This window comes from Hippopotamus amphibius, chromosome 13 (genome assembly GCF_030028045.1).
Source record: "Hippopotamus amphibius kiboko isolate mHipAmp2 chromosome 13, mHipAmp2.hap2, whole genome shotgun sequence".
NCBI lineage: Eukaryota > Metazoa > Chordata > Mammalia > Artiodactyla > Hippopotamidae > Hippopotamus > Hippopotamus amphibius.
Window position 1 is genome coordinate 50,928,279 of NC_080198.1, and position 20,352 is coordinate 50,948,630.

The 20,352-nt window shown below is 48.9% G+C and overlaps 1 protein-coding gene across 1 annotated transcript in view; it reads left to right on the forward strand.

Annotated features, from left to right (window-relative positions):
• GLB1 (galactosidase beta 1) overlaps window positions 1-10,691 on the forward strand; it is a 90,834-nt gene extending 80,143 nt beyond the window's left edge. The window contains exon 16 of the mRNA XM_057705078.1: window positions 10,131-10,691. Coding sequence (XP_057561061.1) covers window positions 10,131-10,385 — 255 coding nt within the window. The 3' untranslated portion in view covers window positions 10,386-10,691. The remainder of the gene's footprint in view (window positions 1-10,130) is intronic.
• The last annotated feature ends 9,661 nt before the right edge of the window (window positions 10,692-20,352 follow it).

Genomic DNA, 20,352 nt, shown 5'->3' on the forward strand with positions numbered 1-20,352 from the left:
AGACGTGGAAAAGCATAGGACGTTTTTGGAGATCAAGGAGGTTCAGCTCAGCCAGGTTACAGAGGTGTCACACACATCTGAGAGTTACTGACCCAGGAGTTTTGCTCAGCACCTAAAGAGACACTATCTTCACTCCATCAAAAGAGGCCCCTGTGGTAGGATGCCCTGATACTGTCTCCAGTTTGCAGGTGAGCATCTGCTCAGAGGCCTCAGTGTCTTGTGTGAGGTACAGACGTGGTGGTGGAAAGGCTCCCCAGCCCCCGGTCTGTCTGACGCGAAGGCCCACACAAAAAGGCAGGCAGCATGTACCAGGGCCTCAAAGGCCAGCAGGGAGGTAGTGCTAATTATCCAGGCAGAAGCTCTTTACTTACTGAGTCACCATCACGCTTGAGGAGTACGTGTACACCCAATATTTATGTGTGTCTGGGAGTTTGGAACCCCAGAAGCCCGTCTAAATTCATATGTCCAATCAAAAACTAGTACACACAATACTCTGGTTTCTCTTCAGATTGAATAAATCTTTTGCCTTTTACTTAAAAAAAAAAAGCTACACAAGTGTTCACAGCAGCAGTATCCAGAATTATCTAAAATAAATGAAGTACTCACCCATGTTACAACATGAATGAGCCTTGAAAACATGTTCAGTGAAAGAAGCTAGTCAGAAACCATACAATATGGTATGATTCCACATATATGAAATGTCCAGAACAGGGACTTCCCTGGCGGTCCAGTGATTAGGACTCTGAGCGTCCACTGCAGGGGGCATGGGTTCCATCCCTGGTCGGGAAACTAAGATCCCACAAGCCACGCAATGCATCCAAAAAAGAAAAAAAAAAAAAATGTCCAGAACAGGCAGATCCAAAGATATGGGAAGATTAGTGGTTGTCTAGAACAAGGAAAGGGGGATATTGGGGGGAAAAGGGGAGTAAATGCCAAAGAGTGCAGGGTTCCTCTTTGGCGTGATGGTTGGATAGCTCTGTAGTAAACTAATAACCACTGAATTGTGCACTTGTAATGAGGGAAGTGTATGGTGTGTGAATTATATCTCAGTAAAGCTTTACACCCACACGTGCGGATCCGGGGGTACGGTGGGGATGGACCACCTGAAGGCTGGGCCGTTTCCAAGACCCTGCCTCTAGGCGCTCACCCCTCTCCATCCTCCTCCAGCAGGGACACCCTGCCGGACACCTGTCCCAGCCTCTTATGCTATTCACTTGCTGTAGAGAAACTGCCTTCACTATCAATGAAGTCACTGATAGTGGTGATTCAGGAGATTAAAAAAATCACTTCTGATTACTCAGCCTTACTTGATTCGGATGTGGCTTTCTGGTTGAATGCCCTAACGTCAGCTGGGATTTCAGTGGGAAGCGGTCAGGCGTGTTTTGCTCCATCCAAGAGACACAGGCCAGCGCTTCGTGCGCACAGAACTCTCGTCTGACTGCAGACTCCCTGCGGTAGGCTCTGTTGTGCAGTGCCCTGGCTGTGTCAGATGTGCCAGACCTAAAGCTCTTCCACTGCGGTGACGTATGTCCTATTTCTCTCTCCTTCAGATGCGTGTGGATAACCTCACGTGAACATCCTCTGTAGCTGTCCTGCATTTGTTACCACTTGCCGTAGGTCTGGGTGCCTAGCAGAGCCTGGCAGTGAGAGGGGTGGGATAACTTCTCACTTTTCCTCCACCAGAATTTTAAGCTTTGAAGGTTAAGAATCAACATAGAATACAGACAAACGGCAATTTTATTTTTTAAAGGCAAACATTCCCTCTTTGAAGATGTAAAAAAATCATGAAATAGAATTTATTACTAGGGGCTGATAGAAATCCCTTCTATTTTGAGACTTTTGCTATTTTTTTTTTTTTTTGGTCGCACTCTGTGGCTTGTGGCATCTTAGTTCCTTGACCAGGGATCGAGCCCATGCTCCCCACAGTGGGAGCATAGAGACCTAACCGCTAGACTGCCAGGGAATTCCCTGCATCCTGCGTTAGAAATTTCCAGCTCTGTAACCATTTGGTCTTTCTGGTGACCTGTCCTATCCTGAGGCCTGGTCACCAGCAAGACGATGTGATTAGAGGGCTGGAACTTTCAGCCCCACCCCCCAACTTCTGGAGCTGGGGTCGGGGGCTGGAAATGGAATTCTATAAAAACTCTAGAATAACACAATGTGGGCAGCTTCTGGGCTGGTGAACATATCCAGGTGCTAGGAGGTCACACGTGGCCGGGAGGTACACCTGGAGAGGGCCGGCAGCTCAGCCCCCACCCCTCCCACCTTGCCCTACGAATCTTTTCCATCTGGCCATTCCTGAGTTGTATCCTTTATAATAAATCCACAAATATCAGTAAAAATGTTTTTCTGAGTTCTCTGAGCCATTCTAGCAAATTACTGAACCTGAGGAGGGGTTCATGGGAACCCCCAACTTACAGCTGGTTGTAGGACTCCAGAGTTTGGAGCCTGCACAACCTGAGGGATGGCGCTGTCGCCCTCTGGGGGGAGACTGAGGGGCACAGGTGGGGACCAGAGGCTCTGTGTTGGGTACGTTCAGTCTCGAGGACTTCACACTCATCCAAGAAGAGCTGTCTCTCTTGGCCATCAAGGGGGTGGCCATAAAGTCTGCAACATAGCAGAAAAGGAAAGCTGCATTCAATACAATGGAATAGTGTCATCTCTGTTTCCAGACCTGACGGCCATCCTCTAGAAGGCCTGTGAGTCTTGAGTCTATACGGATAATTCTGTACAAATGGGGGGATGGGTACAATGTAAGTTAAAGGTGTGCCTTCAGTGCTTGTTATGGGAATGCAGTGGGGAGGTGCCTGTCCCAGGTTTGGGGCTGTTAGGAAAGGACCCAGCCTGTAGAGCTGACTCCGAGTGGAGGGTGATGGGGAGGAACTCTGCTCCCACACTCCTCGGACACTGTCCCTGCCAAGGCCACCGACACCCACATAGTAACATGTTCCCCAGACACTTCTCACTTAACCTCTTGGCAAGTAACATCTGACATAGGTAACCATTCCATCCCTTGAAGCTCTCCTGATGTCTGTGACCAAACTTCTGGTTTCCCTCCGCATCTTCATTCCTTCTCAGGCTCCTTGTTCTGTGTCTGTGTTTCAGTTCTCAGGACTTGATCCTGGGCCCTCTTCTTACACTTTCATGGGAAAGTGCTGGTAACACCCAAGTTTCCAGCTCCAACTCACCATTTTTGAGGACCGGGAACAATACATCCAACCTCTAACCACCAGGGTGGACAAGCCACTGGTGGCCTCAGAGGCACCTCCCACCTGATACATGTAAGACCCTTCCTCCTCATTCCCCCGAAATCTTCTCTTCTGCTGAAGAAGGGGTCCAGGGACAAGAGGGGAAGCTGAACTTTAGTGCAGCAGGGGGCATGGAGAGGGGGACAGAAGCCCCACCATGGAGAGCTCTCTGCACACCAGCCACCGTGTCCTCTCAGTCACTTACAACAACCCTGAGAGAGGCACAGACATGACAGAGGTCACCCTGACGGGATTTAGTGACTGATTAGTGTAAAAGGAACGGACTAGTACAGGATGACTCTACTCTTTTTTTCATAAATTTATTTTATTTTTGTTTTTGCTGCATTGGGTCTTTGTTGCTGTGTGTGGGTTTTCTCTAGTTGTGGCAAGCAGGGGCTACTCTTTGTTGCGGTGCGTTGACTTCTCATTGCGGTGGCTTCTCTTGTTGCAGAGCACAGGCTCTGGGCATGCAGGCATCAGCAGTTGCAGCATGTGGGCTCAGTAGTTGTGGTGCACAAGCTTAGCTGCTCCACGGCATGTGGTGTCTTCCTGGACCAGGAATCAAATCTGTGTGCCCTGCATTGGTAGGCAGATTCTTAACCACTGCGCCACCAGAGAAGTCCTGGATGACCCTGCTCATGTTAAATCAGGTTCAATGACATCATTTACTTTACTGAAAGGCAGCATGCTACTGTATCTTGAGGCTGTGGATATGTGTATCAGTTAGTTTTTGCTGTGTAACAAACCACCCCAAACTTAGTGGTTTCAAACAACAACCATTTATTTAGGTCCTGATTTGGAGCGTTGGCAGACTGGGTGGTGGTTCTTCTGCTGGTCTCAGCTGGGCAGGGCCTTCTAGTCAGTGAGGAGGCCCTCCCCCTAGGGGTTGGCTGTCTGTCTGCTGAGGCCACAGAGATTGGTCCACGTCTCTCTCATATCCAGCAAGCCAGCCCAGGCTTGTTCATATGGTGACTGGCAGGGTTCAAAGAAAAAAGGCATATGTGCAAGGTTTCTTAAGACCCAAGTCAGAATACACATGTCACTTCTTCCATGTTCTTTGCCCAAAACAAGTCACTAGGCCAGCCCCATCCAAGGGATGGAGAAACAGATTCTACCTCCTGATAGGGGAAGCTGCAAAGAATTGTGACCATTTCTGTGCTCTGCCACAAAGTCTTAGCGCTGTTTGACCCTACTTTCATTCTGAATTTGATATGCTTTTTCAACTCTTTTTGGCCTGATTTACAGTTATTCTTACCCCCGACAAAATCTGCTATTTCCACCTCATTCGTTGTTTCTAGTCACAAGTCCTGTGAACTTGGAAACTAGATAATCAGACTCCTTTGCACAAATATATACTAGTTTAGTATCAAAACTTGTAATAATTGTGTGTTAACAGGAGTAAATAGGCTCTGAGTGAAGGAGAGTCTCCTACAAATTTTAGCGCATGGACTTTGTAACAGATAGCATATGGCTGCCTGGAGGTGGTTTCCACTCACCAGTTCCCAGCCTCATTCCAGGTGCGTGAGAACACGTGATGACTGTCGTTAGGTGAGATGCTCCTTAAAGAGATAAAGCAATGGTAGCACGCTGGGGGGTTGAGAAGGAAGGAATTTATCTGTGGGGTTTGCTGAAAGGAGGAAGTGACTCATCTTTTATGCTAATACTCTGTGTTTTCGTGGCTTCGATTCTATCTGGGTCTGTCCTAAAACACAGAGAAACCATAAAGTTCTTTAACTTTTTTACTCTAAGGCCAAGAAGGAAGCAAAGGATTTGCATCAGCTGCAGACCCCTTAGGGTCTGAAGAAAGGGGAGATTTCATTTTTCTTCTGTGTACTTCATGGAGATTTATTTAGCATCTTCTCTCTCACTGTTTTACCCTTTTTCTTGTTCCTTTTTTTTCCCTCCCAAGTTAGCACCATAAATACTCATGAATTGTGTGCGGTGAGAACCTTTTAACCTTGAGAAATGAACCTTTGTCTTTTCCATGTGAAGTCCTCCAAGGGTCTAAATGTCTTCTTCCAAAGTAGGACAGAGTTGACATGGGTTGGGTGTTGTTAAAGGAACTCCTGACCCCATTTGAAAAATTTAAAGCTATGACTTAAACCAGGATTGAATCTTTTGCTTCACATTCTTATCAGAGGGTTCTATTTATCTAGAGAATTTAAAACAGAGAGACACACATCTGTCTGATTAACGCAGAGTAGGTCAGGCACTTCCAGGGGCCTATCTTTCACTGGAACTGTTACCACCTTGGTGATAATGGCAGAGATTGGGGAGTCGGCCAGGGGTCAAGCCGTGGTCAGAGAAAGTCAGCCTTCGTCGTGGAGATATTTCAGCTGGGACAACCCCCGGAAGCCCCGGAAGCCGCTGGTGCTCACTCTGCAGATGCTTGGCCTCAGTGAGGCTCTCTGTATTAATTAAGAGTATGTCTACTTTTAGGGACTTCCCTGGCAGTCTAGTAGTTAGGAATCTGTGCTTCCACTGCAGGGGGCATGGGTTTGATCCCTGGTCTGGGAACTAGGATCCCACAAGCCACATGGCATGGCCAAAAGAAAGGAGAGTGTGTCTACTTTTAGATCCCATGTGCCTGCTCTCCCCTCCACCAGTAATTTCAGCATTACTTTTAAAAGAGAAACAAGAATCAGAGTGTATATGTATTTTGTAATTTATTTATTTTTTCTTTATGGGCTGTGTTGGGTCTTTGTTACTGTGTGTGGGCTTTCTCTAGTTGCGGCAAGTGGGGCCTACTCTTCCTTGTGGTGCACGGGCTTCTGATTGTGGTGGCTTCTGTGTTGCAGAGCACAGGCTCTGGGCACATGGGCTTCAGTAGTTGCGACATGTGGGCTCATTAGTTGTGGCTCACAGGCTCTAGAGCGCAGGCTCAGTAGTTGTGGTGCACGGGCTTAGTTGCTCTGTGGCATGTGGGATCTTCCCGGACCAGGGATTGAACCCGTGTCCCCTGCATTGGCAGGCAGATTCTTAACCACTGTGCTACCAGGACATCCCAAGAGTGTATATATTTTTTTAAATAGATTTTTTTTTAAGTTCGACTCTTTCAAAGTGATTTTTTTTTTAAATCTTAAAAAGTTACTCTTTAAAAAATATCCTAGTGTGAATCAAGGGGGAAGTCAAATATTGCAGTGTTCGTCCAGTGAAGAGCATTCTCTGAGACTTAAGCTGGGAGCGGAGGGGCATGAGGTACCTTTGAGTGGGGCTGAATCCTTCCCCAGGCAGAGTTATCCTCCATTGTTATCTACTGAGTCACACTGGCGTGTATTGAATGTCTCTCTACTGGGTGCTGAGAAGCTCTCCCTGAACAAGACGGACTCAGCCTTTCCCTTCATAGAATGTCTGCTGGAAATAGCTGATAAAGCAGTCATGAAACAAAGGACCAAAATTTCAAACACTGACAATAACTAAAAGGAAGAGATTAAAGGGAGAGTGAGTGATGGAATGAAAGCCCCAGTATTGGGGAGGGGATGACATGACCCTTCTCTCTGAGGAGGTGATGATGGGGTGGAGACTTGAGGGGTCTGAAAGCTTCAGGTGTGGGGGACAGTCTTGCCGGCATAGTGGATACTTGGTGCACAGGGGAGCGAGATTGGCGTGGGGAGTGGGGGAGTGGGGAGCTGGGAGCAAGGGAGAGAGGACCAAGGTGTGCGCCCATTGGCCACGTAAGGAGATTAGAAGCAGGAACGTGTGAAAATTGTCAGATTTTTACATGGCTGCTGTGTGGAGCCTGGGATCTAGAGTTAGAGGAAGTCTGGGGGCCGACCTGCAGGGTGGCTGCAGAAACCTGAGTCAGTGCTGCCTGGGACGTGCTCTGGAGGAGTGACCGTGAGAGTGGAGAGGAGCGGGGACACTGATGGAGTGACGGATGTTCACTGCAGTTCAGCTGTGCTGCCCAGCACAGGAGCCACTGGCCATGTGGCTATTTTATGTTTACATTTGAATCAGTTCAAACTGAAAATTCAATTCCTCCCTCGCACCAGCCACACCACAGGTGCTCAGGAGCCACTGTCAAGGGCATGTAGCTGGCGTCGCCGAGCCCTCCATCTCTTTAGACAGTTCTGTTGACCAGCGGTGCCTTTGAGCTGTGTACCATGACCTGTGCTCTCCAAATCCTTCATTCCTTCCTCTTGGAAGGGCAACCAAACCATCATAAGCTGCATTGAATGTCCATTCTATTGAGGATTGAGAGTAGAGGGCATCTTTGTGCTGAAGATATTCATAGCTTTGGAGAATTAACCAAAACAAAAGATGATGTAACCCTGGGTTTCGGGAAATTTGGAGGGAACGTGCCAGGCACGACGCCTACGTGTTGGAGTCACTTGGGCGAGCTAAGAGGCGGAGTCCAGGGACTTCCCTGGTGGTCCAGTGGTTAAGACTCTGTGCTTCCACTGCAGGGGGCACGGATTCTAGCTCTGGTCATCATGCCACGCAGCGCGGCCAAAAAAAAGAGAGTCCACGTGGGAGCTGAAGGCTTAAAATGGGCCACAGTTGATAATTTGGGGGAGAAAAGAATAACTAGAACAGATCGTGCAAATTAAGGAGAACCAGGAGAAAAACTGTATCACCTTTGATGAGCAGCTAGGAGCAACAATTGGGGGTTACATCCGTCCATCACAGAGCACTCTGGGAAGTGGGGCCACCACGCGTGTTCGCTAGTGGGAGTTGGACCTTCCAGAAACATGGGGGCAGCTGGGGAAGTGAAAGTTGGAAGAGGGACCAGACAATCAAAGGCAGAAACGCTCATCACCCTCCCGAGCTGGTCCCATCGGCTCCTCTGGGGACTCTCAGAAGCAAGTGGTACCCTGGGAAGCTCCCAGGGAGGTCTTTGGGGCCATTGTCTGTGCAGTTCCTGCACTGTTGGTTGGCAGGGCAGCGTTTAGGAGGACAAGCTGGACCTGGAGTAGGTGGGGGGGAGGGGAGGGGGAGCTGAGCCCATGGGTGCCTGGTTCTGTCAGTCACCCATTTAACCGTGAAAACCCCCAGCAGTGGCCCGGCTCCCCACCCACCGTCCGGTGTCAAGCAAGGTGCTCCCTGCTCAAGGAGGGTCCCGGCTCACTGCACCCTGTCTCCTTGCCAGGGTGAGTTGCATCCCCTCACCCTGGAGGGAGCCGGGAGAGCCTATGTCCACCCTGGGCTCCCGGGTCCCAATAACTAACACAGGGACTCAGGACCCGGCCCCCAGCTTCCAGGTGGACACGCCTGGTGCTGCACGAGGGATGTGAGGGGCGGCGTCTGGGAAGGGACCGACCCCCAGCGTGGCCGCAGCCAGGATGCAGCGTGGAGCCCGTGTCACCCAGGCCGACCCTCGGGCGCTGCTCTCCGAGCCCTCTCTCACCCCCCCTTGGAGCCCATCCTCCCCTCCACCACAAAAGTCGAGGTCTGCTGTTCTCTAATACTGCGGAAACAGGGCATCGCCAGATCTTCAACTGATAAAACCTGGTGAGGCTGTTGTTGCATGTACCTTCAGGATGGATCGAGATAGCATATCCCGTGGTAAAAACAAGAGTAAAATAATTCTGAGAAGTGTGAAACTGTCACCCTTTTTCTAAATGACTTATCCCAACAGACAGGTGGCTTTCCATCACTGGCCTCCTTTCGTGGGCCTGTGGAGGCCAAGGTCTTTTCATGGTGGTGGCCTGAGGGGTGCTGACGGGCCACCCTCACGGTCCCCAGGTACCAGTGTGAGTGGAGAGCCGTCCGAGGTCACACAGCCAGTAAGTGGCAGGAATGAGGTCTGAACCCAGGTAGGAAGCTGGCATCAAGGGGAAACCTGGGGTTACCCAGGTGAGGACTGAGTAGTTCCAGGGTGAGTACCTGTAGCTGGGCCAGGACTGGGCCGCCTCCGGGGTGTCCGCCAATGCATTTGGGCCACGGTGGGAGCAATTTCTGTACTTCTCCTTCCCTCCCTTCCTTCTCCCTTCTTCCTTCCTTCCTCCCATCCTCTCCCACGTATTCTCTCTCTCTCCCCACTTTCTCTGTCGTGTATGTGAGCTCTCCCCTCCTTTGCTCTCTTTCTGTGTAACGAAGATTCCGTCTGTTCAGCCAACTGCTAAGTCCCACCTGTGAGCAGATCCTGGCTCCTGCAGAGAGGCTGTGCAGAAGACACAGCTGTGCCTGGTCCCTATTCTTGAGGACTTTCTCCTCCCTCTCGGCTTCTCCTGCTCACAGAAGGCATCTCTGCAGCTTGAAGGATTTCCTCTACTCCTTGAAGCAAGTCCTCACCCTCACTCTGATGCTGGTGTGAAAACCGTCAAAACACAGCAGAAACATAGACGTCCACCTGGGCAGCCCCCCGTCTCTCCCTCCTCAACCCCCACATCCTTCTAGAGGACCCGTGTGTCCCAGGCTGCAGGTCCTGTGCTTATCTCATGCACAAAGGCAGTGAGGTCACCACCTGCCTGGAGGAGGAGAGAGAGGAAAGCTCATCTCCTTGAGGAGGCAGGGAGGCAGCTGTGTATAGAGGCTCCAGGCAGAGGCCAGTGTGTGCAAACAGGCACCTTAGCCCCATCCCACCCCAGACCCAGGACGAAATTCAAAAACTTGGTGAATCTGGCACAGTGTCGTCCAGTGCTGACATGTGTGGCGCTGAAGCCCGTCGAAGGGACCGGACACATCTCTTCCTGAAGCAGGGTGGGTACCAGGGGCAACTTTTGTGGCTTCTCCCACCCAGCTCCTGCCCAACTTGGCTAGTCATCTCAGCGGGATACTGGACCCCACCCTGGCCTGACCTGGCTCTAGGCCCGGCCTATGGTGGGAGAGCACCTTCCCAGGGACACTGCCTACCTCCCCGCCCCGGCCCCCTTGCACCAAGGCTCTTGAACTCCCCAGGGTGGTCAGTGCAGCTGGGTTGATGGTTTTCTCTCTCTCCAGGGTCAAGTGTGGATTAACGGCTTTAACCTTGGCCGCTATTGGCCAGCCCGGGGCCCCCAGGTGACCTTGTTCGTCCCGCGGCACATCTTGGTGACTTCGGCCCCAAACACCATCATCGTGCTGGAGCTGGAGCGCGCGCCCTGTGGGAACGGTGGCCCAGAACTGTGCACCGTGGAGTTCGTGGACAGGCCAGTGATCAGTGCAGCCCAGACCATGGTCACGTCCCTGAAGACCAAAACAAAGACTCATGGCTAGACCGTGTGTGATGATGAAGACGGGGACCCTTTGGAATTCTGGCCTTGCTCGTACCTCACCTGCCCCTCAGGGTGTCAGCAGTCAGTGGAGAATTTGACTGGAACATAGACTGTGCTCTCACCTGAGTAGCTTCCCTACCGCCTGGCAGTGCCTGACGCAGCCCCGTCCAGCTGCGTGGTCGTGAGGTGGCAGCCCTGCAGCGCCCCGAGGCACCTGCAGAGTTGGAATGGAGGCGTTCGAGGAGATTCTGATTTTTCTTTTGTAAGAATCATGTGGTCTTTTTATTAAATAAAATTTGTATGCAAACGATCTGACTGTTTGTCATGTTGAGCAGGTATTAAATTATCAGTTCTGGTTTAAATCATAACTAGACTTGAGTGGGCTGAATAAGCCACTTCACTAACTTGAGGTTGTTTCAAAGGAGTGGAAAATAGTCTTGTTTTGATCTAGTGGACTGTTGCTTTTCTGATCTTTATTTGACTTCCTTTTGAATGTCTGTGATATCTACTAGGTGAGCCCTTAAACACAGCTCCAATCAACAGTTGGAGAAAGGTCTAGAAAAAGAAAAAAAAAAAAAACACTTGAAGAGCGGAGATGGGGTGGTACATGTGTACCGTAGGTGACTCCAGAGCCACTAAAAGGTGATGCAGATCTGTACTTATTTACATGAAAACACTTCCATGGTAAGTGGCATGAAAAAAGCCACTTGGCTTAAGTTGGATCCCATTTTGTGTGTTTAGACATAAGCACAGCGCATATGCGCACAGTCAGTCCAGGCCTGTTCACACGTCAGCAGACACGTGAACACACGTGGACACACGGGCATGGTGTGAGAGGCACGTCCTGCCGGGAGCACCCTGCTCTCAGACGTTGAGCGCTGGCCTCTGCCACGCCCAGTTCTGAGCATGTTGTATATTTAATACACGTGTCCCTCAGAAGGGACTCAGAAGAACATACTGTCATCTTCCCCAGTTTACCAGGTCACAGGTCCACAAGCAGTAGAGATAGGGTTTGAACCCCGGTCGTCTGGCTCTGGTATCTAGACACACGTGGCATCTGTCATATATCAACACAAGCTCACGTTCCCACAGGAGAGGACCACAGCAACATAAACAGAAATGCTAATATGAGCATATCTGGGTGGTGGGGGTTTGAGAGATGGTTTACCTTTTTTTTTTTTTACCTGATTTTAAATCCTATACAGAGAAGATATACTTTTCTTAAGGGAGGAAGAAAGGAGAGATTTCTGATGCTAATCTACAACATCTTTTCATGAGAGCGTGTTTTTCTCTGTCTCCTAGACATCAGTGATGACTGTCTGGATTCAACAGGGAGTTTGGAAACTCTGGTTGAGCCAACGGCAGGAGGTGAGTATGGGTTGAGACAGACCAGATCTTGATTCAGGGCTGTCTTCCATAGCATATTCTGCGGGATGTCCTGCCTCCTTTGGATGTTGGGCAGACCATAGGATGAAGGAGCTGCTACGTGCCCACACAGCCTCACTGCATCACTCTTTCTTCCACTACGAAGTTACTGAAAACGTGGAAAACAGCACTCAAGAACTGTGCCCGATGACTTGCTTTGGGAAGATGTGAGACGATTGCGTTGAAAGCCTTACATACGTCGGCACCTTGGCTACCCCCTTCCCAGACATTCCCTGTTGTGGAGTCTCCAGAGCCTCAGGCAGTGCAGGGAAATCACCCCACTGGAGCAGACGTTTCCCTTCCATCCTCTCATCCGCTCTTCCAAACTGCACTCTGACTGTAGCGGTGAGCCCATGTCACAGACGAAAACATGTAAACTTCAGTGAGAGGCGGAATTGGATTCCAGTATGGTCTATCTCCAGCCAGAGCCAGAGTGTTGTGTCTCCTTTATGCGACGGAATCTTTTGGGGTTCTCACCCTTGTCCAGGATGTCATGTTCTGGAAAACAGAATCTTAATACACAAATGGTACCATGCTGGACTCTACCCAAACCCATCTAACTCTCTGTACCGCCTCTCAGGAGCATACATTTCATCTTCCACAATGTCGTTCTTAAAATACGGTGCCCCTTCCATCATTCCTGATTTCTTAACTCTGTGGGAAGGGTGCTACCTCTGAAAATAATAAGGGCAGCACCTTTATTGCCTGCTATGTAAATATTTTATGTTAAATTTGTCGTAAGCTGATTTTAATATATCAAAGCTTTCTGAGCAGGCCTGAACTAACCCAGCCATAACACTGATGTTCCTAGAACAGTACCATATTTTCAGCCATCCGTGTGAACATCGTGGCCTTTTCCTTGCTACGCTTGGCTTAGACGTACCCCGGATTTGCACAACCTGCGGGATGTCTTGTTTTGAACAGTGTTATTGAAGTGTGATTTACCTACCATAAAATTCACTCAGTTTGATGAGTTTTACTAAACTTATACGGGCGTAAACCACCACCACAATCCAGTTTTAGAACACTCCTTTCACCCCAGAAGGTTCTCTAGTGCAGAAAAATCTTCATTTCCACCTTACTCCAGGGAACCACGAATCTGTTTTCCATCCCTGTAGCTCTTTGCCCTTTGTGGGAATTTTATAGAACTGGGATCCCAGTATGCCGTCTTCTGCATCTGACTTCCTTCACTCGGCATGACGTGTTTGAGGTCTGTCCGTGTTAGATCGTGATCAGGAATTTTTTCCTTTTTCCTGATGAGAAGCAGTCCGTGTGTGGACGTCCATTTGTCAGTTACGGGCGTTTGGACTGTTTCCATTTCTGGGCTCTTATGAATAATGCTAATCTGAACATCCGTGCACAATTCTTCCTGTGGTCGGTCAATTGTTTTCCTTTCCCTTGGGTAGGCACCTAGGAGTGGAATTGTTTAGTTGCATGATGGGGGTATATTCAGCTTTTTAAGAAAATGCCAGACAACTTCAGAAGGTCTTGTTTGAGGCAAGGAAGGGATGAAGAAGAGACAGAGCCGCCCTCGGCTGCACTCTGCCCGTGGTCCTGGAGTCTGTGCCCCGTCCTGCTTCCTCTGTCTCTTTGCCCTGCTCAGTGTCACACTGGTCAGTGTCTCTCTCTTTTTGTCTGTCTGTCAATCCACTGTTATTTCTCAGCAAATCCAGTGTATTCAGAATGAAATTGTTTCGTGTTCATCCGAGTTTGGGTTTTTTTTCATTGTTTCCCCAACAAGCGAGGAAATGACCTTGTGTGGTCTGTGTGTCTTGCCCTTTGATCATTAAAAAAAAAAAGTCATTTCCTGAAATCTCTTTTTCTGTCAGTGCTCTGAGGGATTCTGTCTGGTCTGTGGCCCAGTAGTCCGTGGGTGTGAGGAAAGTCCGGTCTGTGTCCAGATGCTCGGGGTGAGGTGGTTCTGGGTTTAAGTCCAGCCTCTGCTCTTGGTCTGACTGAGCGTGTCCCTGGGGTTGTCCCTTTCCCCCCAGCCTTCGGGTCCTGAGGTTTGCTAACTAGACACCCAGCAGCCGTCTGTTGTCTATAAAAGCCCAGGGAAGATTCTCAACGGATTCCCCAGCAGACAGCTGCTCCGTTTGTACCCAGGGGCTTTCCACGTGTGAGGAATCCCCCCAGGAACCCAGGCCTCTGAGCCCTCAGGCCAGCAGCACTGTCCCCCACAGAGGGGACAGGACAGGCAGGGGCAGGAACGCAGCTGTGTGCTCCGGCTCCCACACTCACCATCGCCGTGATCGCAAGCAAGTGACTCGCTTCTTAAGCCCCCCCGTTCCCTCGCCTCCTAAATGGGGTCCCCACTTGTGGAGTTTTTACATCAAAGGCAGTTATCATAAACACACTCACAGGGCACTTGGCATGGAGTAGGGGCTTCCTGAAGGCTCCTTGGCGTCTTTCCCATCACATGCCTCCACGGAAGCAGGTAAACAATCATCGGGAAACCTGAGGGACAGGCAGAGAAGAAAAGCCACCAGGAGACACCATCCTTTCCCTGGAGCCCCTTGCGTTCAGTTCAACAGCTTGGCTCTTCTGACCAGGCTCTGGGCTTGGCTGAAGGACGCAAAGCCAAAGAGACAGTCTAGTATCAAGCATGGACCCGGACCAGAAAAGAGGGGGGAGGTGCCACAGAAAGGGTGAAGGTGCTTCATCCATCAGGACCGTCCAGCAGGAACCTGACCTTGCTGGGGGCAGACGGTGCCTGCAGAAAACACCTGAAATCCAGCGTGGACTTCAGAAGCCTCAGTGGAGACCTCAGAGTCCTCTACTTCCTTAAAGCCTCTGTTCACCTCTTCTCAAAACGTAAGCAACTTTCTGGTGCCAACACCTTGAATTCCTAATCTGGAGGACATTTCCCATCACTGCGTGCGGCGCAGGTCATAGTCTGTTGCTGCAATCAAACTGCTTCAGTACGTTTGCCTAAGTGGCATAAGAAGCTATTTTGTGTTGCAAGTGATTCCACGGACCAGGAATTTGGACAGGCACAGCAGGGTGGCGTCTCTGTTCCATGACATCTGCGGCCTCTGCTGTGTCCTGGAACCATCTGGAGGTTCCTTCATGCCAGACGGCATTTGGGCTTGGGATGTCTGAAGGCTGAGTTCAGCTGGGGTTGTCGAAGCTTCCACACGTGGCCTTCTCTGTGACTTCAGTAGCCAGGTTCTGAGGGGGCAGGTTGCAGGCGGGAATTCTGCAGTGTCTGTTTTGTGTATTTCCGTCCATCCCACTAAAGTCTGAGAACCTGGTGAGCCTGAATTGAGTCCTTCACCCTTGGTCCCAGCTCCCGTTGTCAGAGCGCAGTGCTTGCTCCATGGTGGGTATGTTCAACCTGTGCGAGTGAGTTGGATTCTTCTTTCTTTTTTGCAGATTACTGGCCTTTGGTGGTCTCACCAGGTAGTAACTAAAGGGGAATTGTGACTCTGAACACAGACTAGAAATCCACTGTGTGACCCCCCCCCCACCCCCATCCCAACCCCAACAAGAGCATGTGGCCTGGTGAGATGATGTGAGACGATGCCGCACTTAAAGTCTGGTTTCCTTCTTTATTATCTTTGGTGAAACCTTTAGATTTCGATTTATGAGCAAGACATGTATTCTGTCCAATTTACTTCACCTTGGCTTTAACTGAGACGAAGCAATGGGATCTTTATCCAGGTAAATGGTAATCTTTACCCAGGTAACAGCCCAATTACATGTCCTCTTTTCCATGGCCTTTGAAGTCATAAAGTGGCCCAAGAAGTGCCAGGGAGGACTCCCAGGGGTTCAGGTCCTGTCCCTTTTAGGGTGGGTGTGCGCCTCACCTTTAACTGTGAGTAGAGTGTTTTCATTTACACAATAAATATTCACTCAGTACTTACTGTGAACCCCACGCTACTGAGTAGGACATATTTCCTGCCCCTTAAGGAGCACACAGATGTGTGAGTGGACGATGCAGTATTTGTGGGGAAAACAATTCCGAGGACAAGACCAGCATGCTGTGAACATGCTGGATCTAGTCCTGGACCTGACGCAGAGTGGGGGTTGGTCACGGTAAGCCTCCTGGAGTGGAGCCACATGGAGAATAAGAGAAGGAGAAAGGAATAAAAGAAGAAAACGAAAGGTACTTCAGGGAGAAAGCAGCAACTGCAAGATCCAGCATCTAGACAGACAGTAGAGAATTCCAGAAATATTCAGACCCCAACCAGTCTTACTTAACAAGCAGCCTTACTTACCAGCTCCAAGTCTGATTCTTGATGAACAACTCATGTAACTGACTGTAACCTTATGGGTTTTGCCTTTATCAGCTTTTACCATTTTGTGGTCCAGCCGAACAAATTCAGATGCTTCTTGAGTCTGTGTCTCCCAGGCTACAGTCCTAACAAACCCCAAATAAACACCTTTGTATTTCAGTCAGGTCTCGGTTTCTAAAATTTTGGTTAGCACTCTTGTGTCAGAGTCCCCTGAATTCCTCTGTCGCCGGAGTCGGCAATACAAGACTTTGTTTTCCTCCTCAACTCTTGAAACTTAGATAATTTGTTTTCTTTCTTTATTCTTTCTTTTCTTGATTGCTGTTATTATGGAAAATGCGAGGGGAGAATTCTTCTTTTCGACTCACACTTGAAGAAAACATGTCCCACACAATCCCTCCATCTCCATCGTGTCTCATAAAATCTCTCCATCTTCACACTAAATGTGCTAAGAATCTCATCGGCCTCTTTGGGACAGATGCCCCCCCTCCAGAAAGAGCCTTTTGTTTTTCATGCTATGGACATTAAGGCAACCATCTCACCCAAATGTTTTTGAGTTAATGGGCGATTTCCTGTTTTGGTGACACTTGTTCTTAATACTTTGTTCTCCCATCAGCTTAACTGCGACATGTGGTCTTCATGGAGCTTCTGCGGGGTATTGCTACTTCATGAAGCAATGGTCGGTGATAATAGCAATCAAAAAAGAAGAGAAACTTCCAGTGTTTAATTAGGCAGAGGACACACAAGTAAATATCCAGGGCACTGTGTCAGAAATTCAGACTTGTGGATTAGGACCAGGTTGGCAGAACCTTCTGTGAGCCTTGGGGGCAGATGAGAAAATGGAAGAGCTTGGTCCTCCTGATAATTATTAGTGGAGGAACTGTTAATCTTTGCTCAGGTTACATCCCCCTCCATGGCTCGTAGCTCGTAACATTGTAGGTATTTGTTGACCACTGACCAGAGAGCCTTCATGAAAGTACCATGTGTGATTTTCATTCTCGTCCCCTTGGTACCCAGTGCAGCACATCTAGCCCATGGTAAGTCCTCAGTCAGAGTTTCCTGGATGAAAAAATACTTCTGTGTGTACATTCACAGATTGGGAGGGGGCCCGTGTGTTTTCAGCATTCCTTTAGCCGTGTCTAACACAGATGCCAGCTGAGACGTCCTTCCCTTTAAAAAATTTAGGTAAGATTTGTCTTTAAAACCTTCCCAAGATTTCTGTGAACCCCTGGAGGGCTTCCTTTCTCATGGTTTCCTCTGGCTAGACACGGCACTTCCACTGAATTAGTTCAATTCATGAACGCGCTCACCATCCCACACATTCTTTTGCAGTATCTTGACTCAAATGTGGAACTGAGTCCCTTGAGTTTCACAAAAACCTCACCCACATTGGGCCTTTCATCTTGAGAACTTTACAGAAGCCTTAAAGAGACGGGGGTGAGGGGCGGTCTGCAAAGCTGCAGCATGAGCTTGATAGTACTGAACGTCAGACACTCCGGTTTTTACAAGACCTTCTACCATGATCCATATTGCTTGGCCATCCTTTTTTATCTTCACTTCTTTCCTCTTCTTTGTCCACTCCTACCTCTGAGTTTCTAATCATTTAAAAATTAAACATGTCCCATCTGTATTTCTGAAATGACACATGCTCACCTTTCTCCTTTAGGTCCAATTTCTTAGGAAGGGGCCCTGAGAAGGAAGAGGCGTCCATGGGCTAAGAGAGAGGGGTCGAGAGGAACGCAACAGTCCGATGCCAGGGAGCATTGCTGGGAAGGGTCCTGGCACGGCCCGCCTCCCATGGCCACGCCCTTGGAGTTGGAAAACACAACAGATTCCCCACCAAAGTTTTGAGATCAGAGCAAATGGAGCTTTGTGGGGAGGAAGCAAGATCCCTGAGTTCCCCGTCATGGCTCAGGTGTGGAGGCCGCATAGCATGGGTGTCTGCACGGGAACCAAGGGCCCTTCAAGGGTTCCTACGAGCCAGACGTGGAGTGGAGGGCAGAAGGATGGTCTCTCGTGCCAGCCAGAGCAGCATGAAAGAGCAAAGGCTCCAGAAAGCCCTGCTAGGTCTTCCGAGGCCACAGAGGACCACGGGAAAAAAATGGAGGATTTCCAGTGTTGCAAGAGGAGGCCAAAGGATCCGTGGATCAACTCAGCAGGCGAGTCCATGGCTCGATGGTTGAGGCCCCGACAGGAGGAGGTGCATCTCAGCAGGTGCTGACAGGGACAGACCAGAGTCCCTTTCCCAAAACTGTGACGCCAAGTGTCGCTGAAGGAAAGGGAAGTGGGTTATGTGCCGAACTGACCGAGATTAAGTCTCTGCCTCCTGGGCACACTGGGGTCTCAGAATAGAAGTTCAGTTCCGTTGTAGAAGGAAGTTTACTGTTGACACCCACATGCATCTCTCCTAACACCTTTGGGTAGGATCGGGCCTGTCTGGTGTCGGTAAATGTTCTAGAATCATTTGTGCTTTGGTAGTGGGTGTTATTATTACTTCCTCAGAATGAACCAGCATTTTTACGTAGAAGTATTTTCTCTGCTATATTATTGTATTGTATTGTCGATCTTGTTCATGGTTGTAGAATTACATTTCTTCCTAAGGACTGTTGGAGTGCAGGCTCATTTTGAATGGGAGATTTCCTGTTAGTTTATTTATGAAGATGTGTTTCTCTCTCTCTCTGCTCCTCCATCCTTATATGGGAATTTTGAGGTTGCCTCTGTATTGGATGCTGTGGGTACCCTACCCAGAAGCTTTTGCCTACTGCTGCACCCCTCCTTTAGCTGCTGTGAGCGTTGGTTGCTCATTTCCCCAGAGAACTACTCTTAGGAAGATGCCTCACTGACATGAGAATGCAAAAGGCTAGACCCCTTGCCTCAAAATGGGCTTAATTCTGTTGAACAAGTCACACTCCAGAGCCCCTGTGAAATCAAGCCAACCCAGGCAATGGTTAATTTTATGTGTCAACTTGGCTGAGCCACAGACATTTGGTTAAACATTATTCTGGGTGTGTTTCCGTGAGGGTTTCTGGATGAGGTTAACATTTGAATAGACGTATAACTGATTTCTTTATATTGAGCTTGTATCCTGTAATCTGCTGAATTCATGTATTAGCTCTAAGAGTTTTTTTTAATAGATTCCTTAGAATTTTCTACATGAAAGATCATGTTGGAACTTCCCTGGTGGTGCAGTGGTTAAGAATCCGCCTGCCAATGAAGGGGACACGGGTTCGAGCCCTGGTCCAGGAAGATCCCACGTGCTGAGGAGAAACTAAGCCCATGCACCACAGCTACTGAACCTGCGCTCTACAGCCTGTGAGCCACAACTACTGAAGCCCGTGTGCCTAGAGCCCATGATCCACAACAAGAGAAGCCACTGCAGTGAGAAGCCCGAGCACCACAATGAAGAGTAGCCCCCACTCACCACAGCTAGAGAAAGCCTGCGTGCAGCAACGAAGACCCAACACAGCCAAAAATTAAAAAAAAAAAAAAAAAAAAAGATCATGTTGTCTGTAGAGAGATGTAGTTTTACTTCTTCCTTTCCAATCTGGATGCATTTTATTTCTTTTCCTTGACTTTTTTTTTTCCTGACCAGAACCTCCATGATAGAGGATAGACCAGAACCTCCACTATGATAGAAGTGGTGAGAGCAGACATCCTTGTCTTGTTCCTGATCTTAAGGGGAAAGCGTTTAGTCTTTCACCATCAAGTATGATGTGGTGAACATTCTTGAACAAGTCTTTTTAAGGACTGAGCCTTCATTTCTATTGAGTGTAGAATTCCTGGGTCACAGGGTACATATGTGTTCAACTTTACAAAGAATTGTCAAGCTATTTTCCAAAGTGGCTTTCAGTTTCTCTTGTTATGTCTTATGTATCATCTCAGTGAGTTTTGGAAAACAGGAAGGCCCCCAAACTGTGGACTTCCTGTTGCACCTTAATTGGAAGTCTTCTCAGACTCAACACATCTGTAACCCTCAAGAGGTTTCTAAGGGACAGTTCTTTTACTGTCAACTTAAATCCATTTCCTCATAAGCTCACTCTTTGTCAACTGTGCAAACCTTGTCAAACTCCTCCTCAGTCATTCCCCCAAGAGAAGCCCAGCTAGACCACAAAATCTGCTGCTTGAACCACCATTCACTTTATTTGCATGTGATGTTTTTGTGGCGATGTCATTACAATTAGGAGGAATCCTTCTAACCAAGGCAACCATGGAGAGGTGGTCCAGCCTTGGTGCAGATCTTTTTCCTGCCTGGCGGGGCTCCAATTACAGTCTTGGCTTATCTCCTGTGTGATCAAAAGAATGCAAACA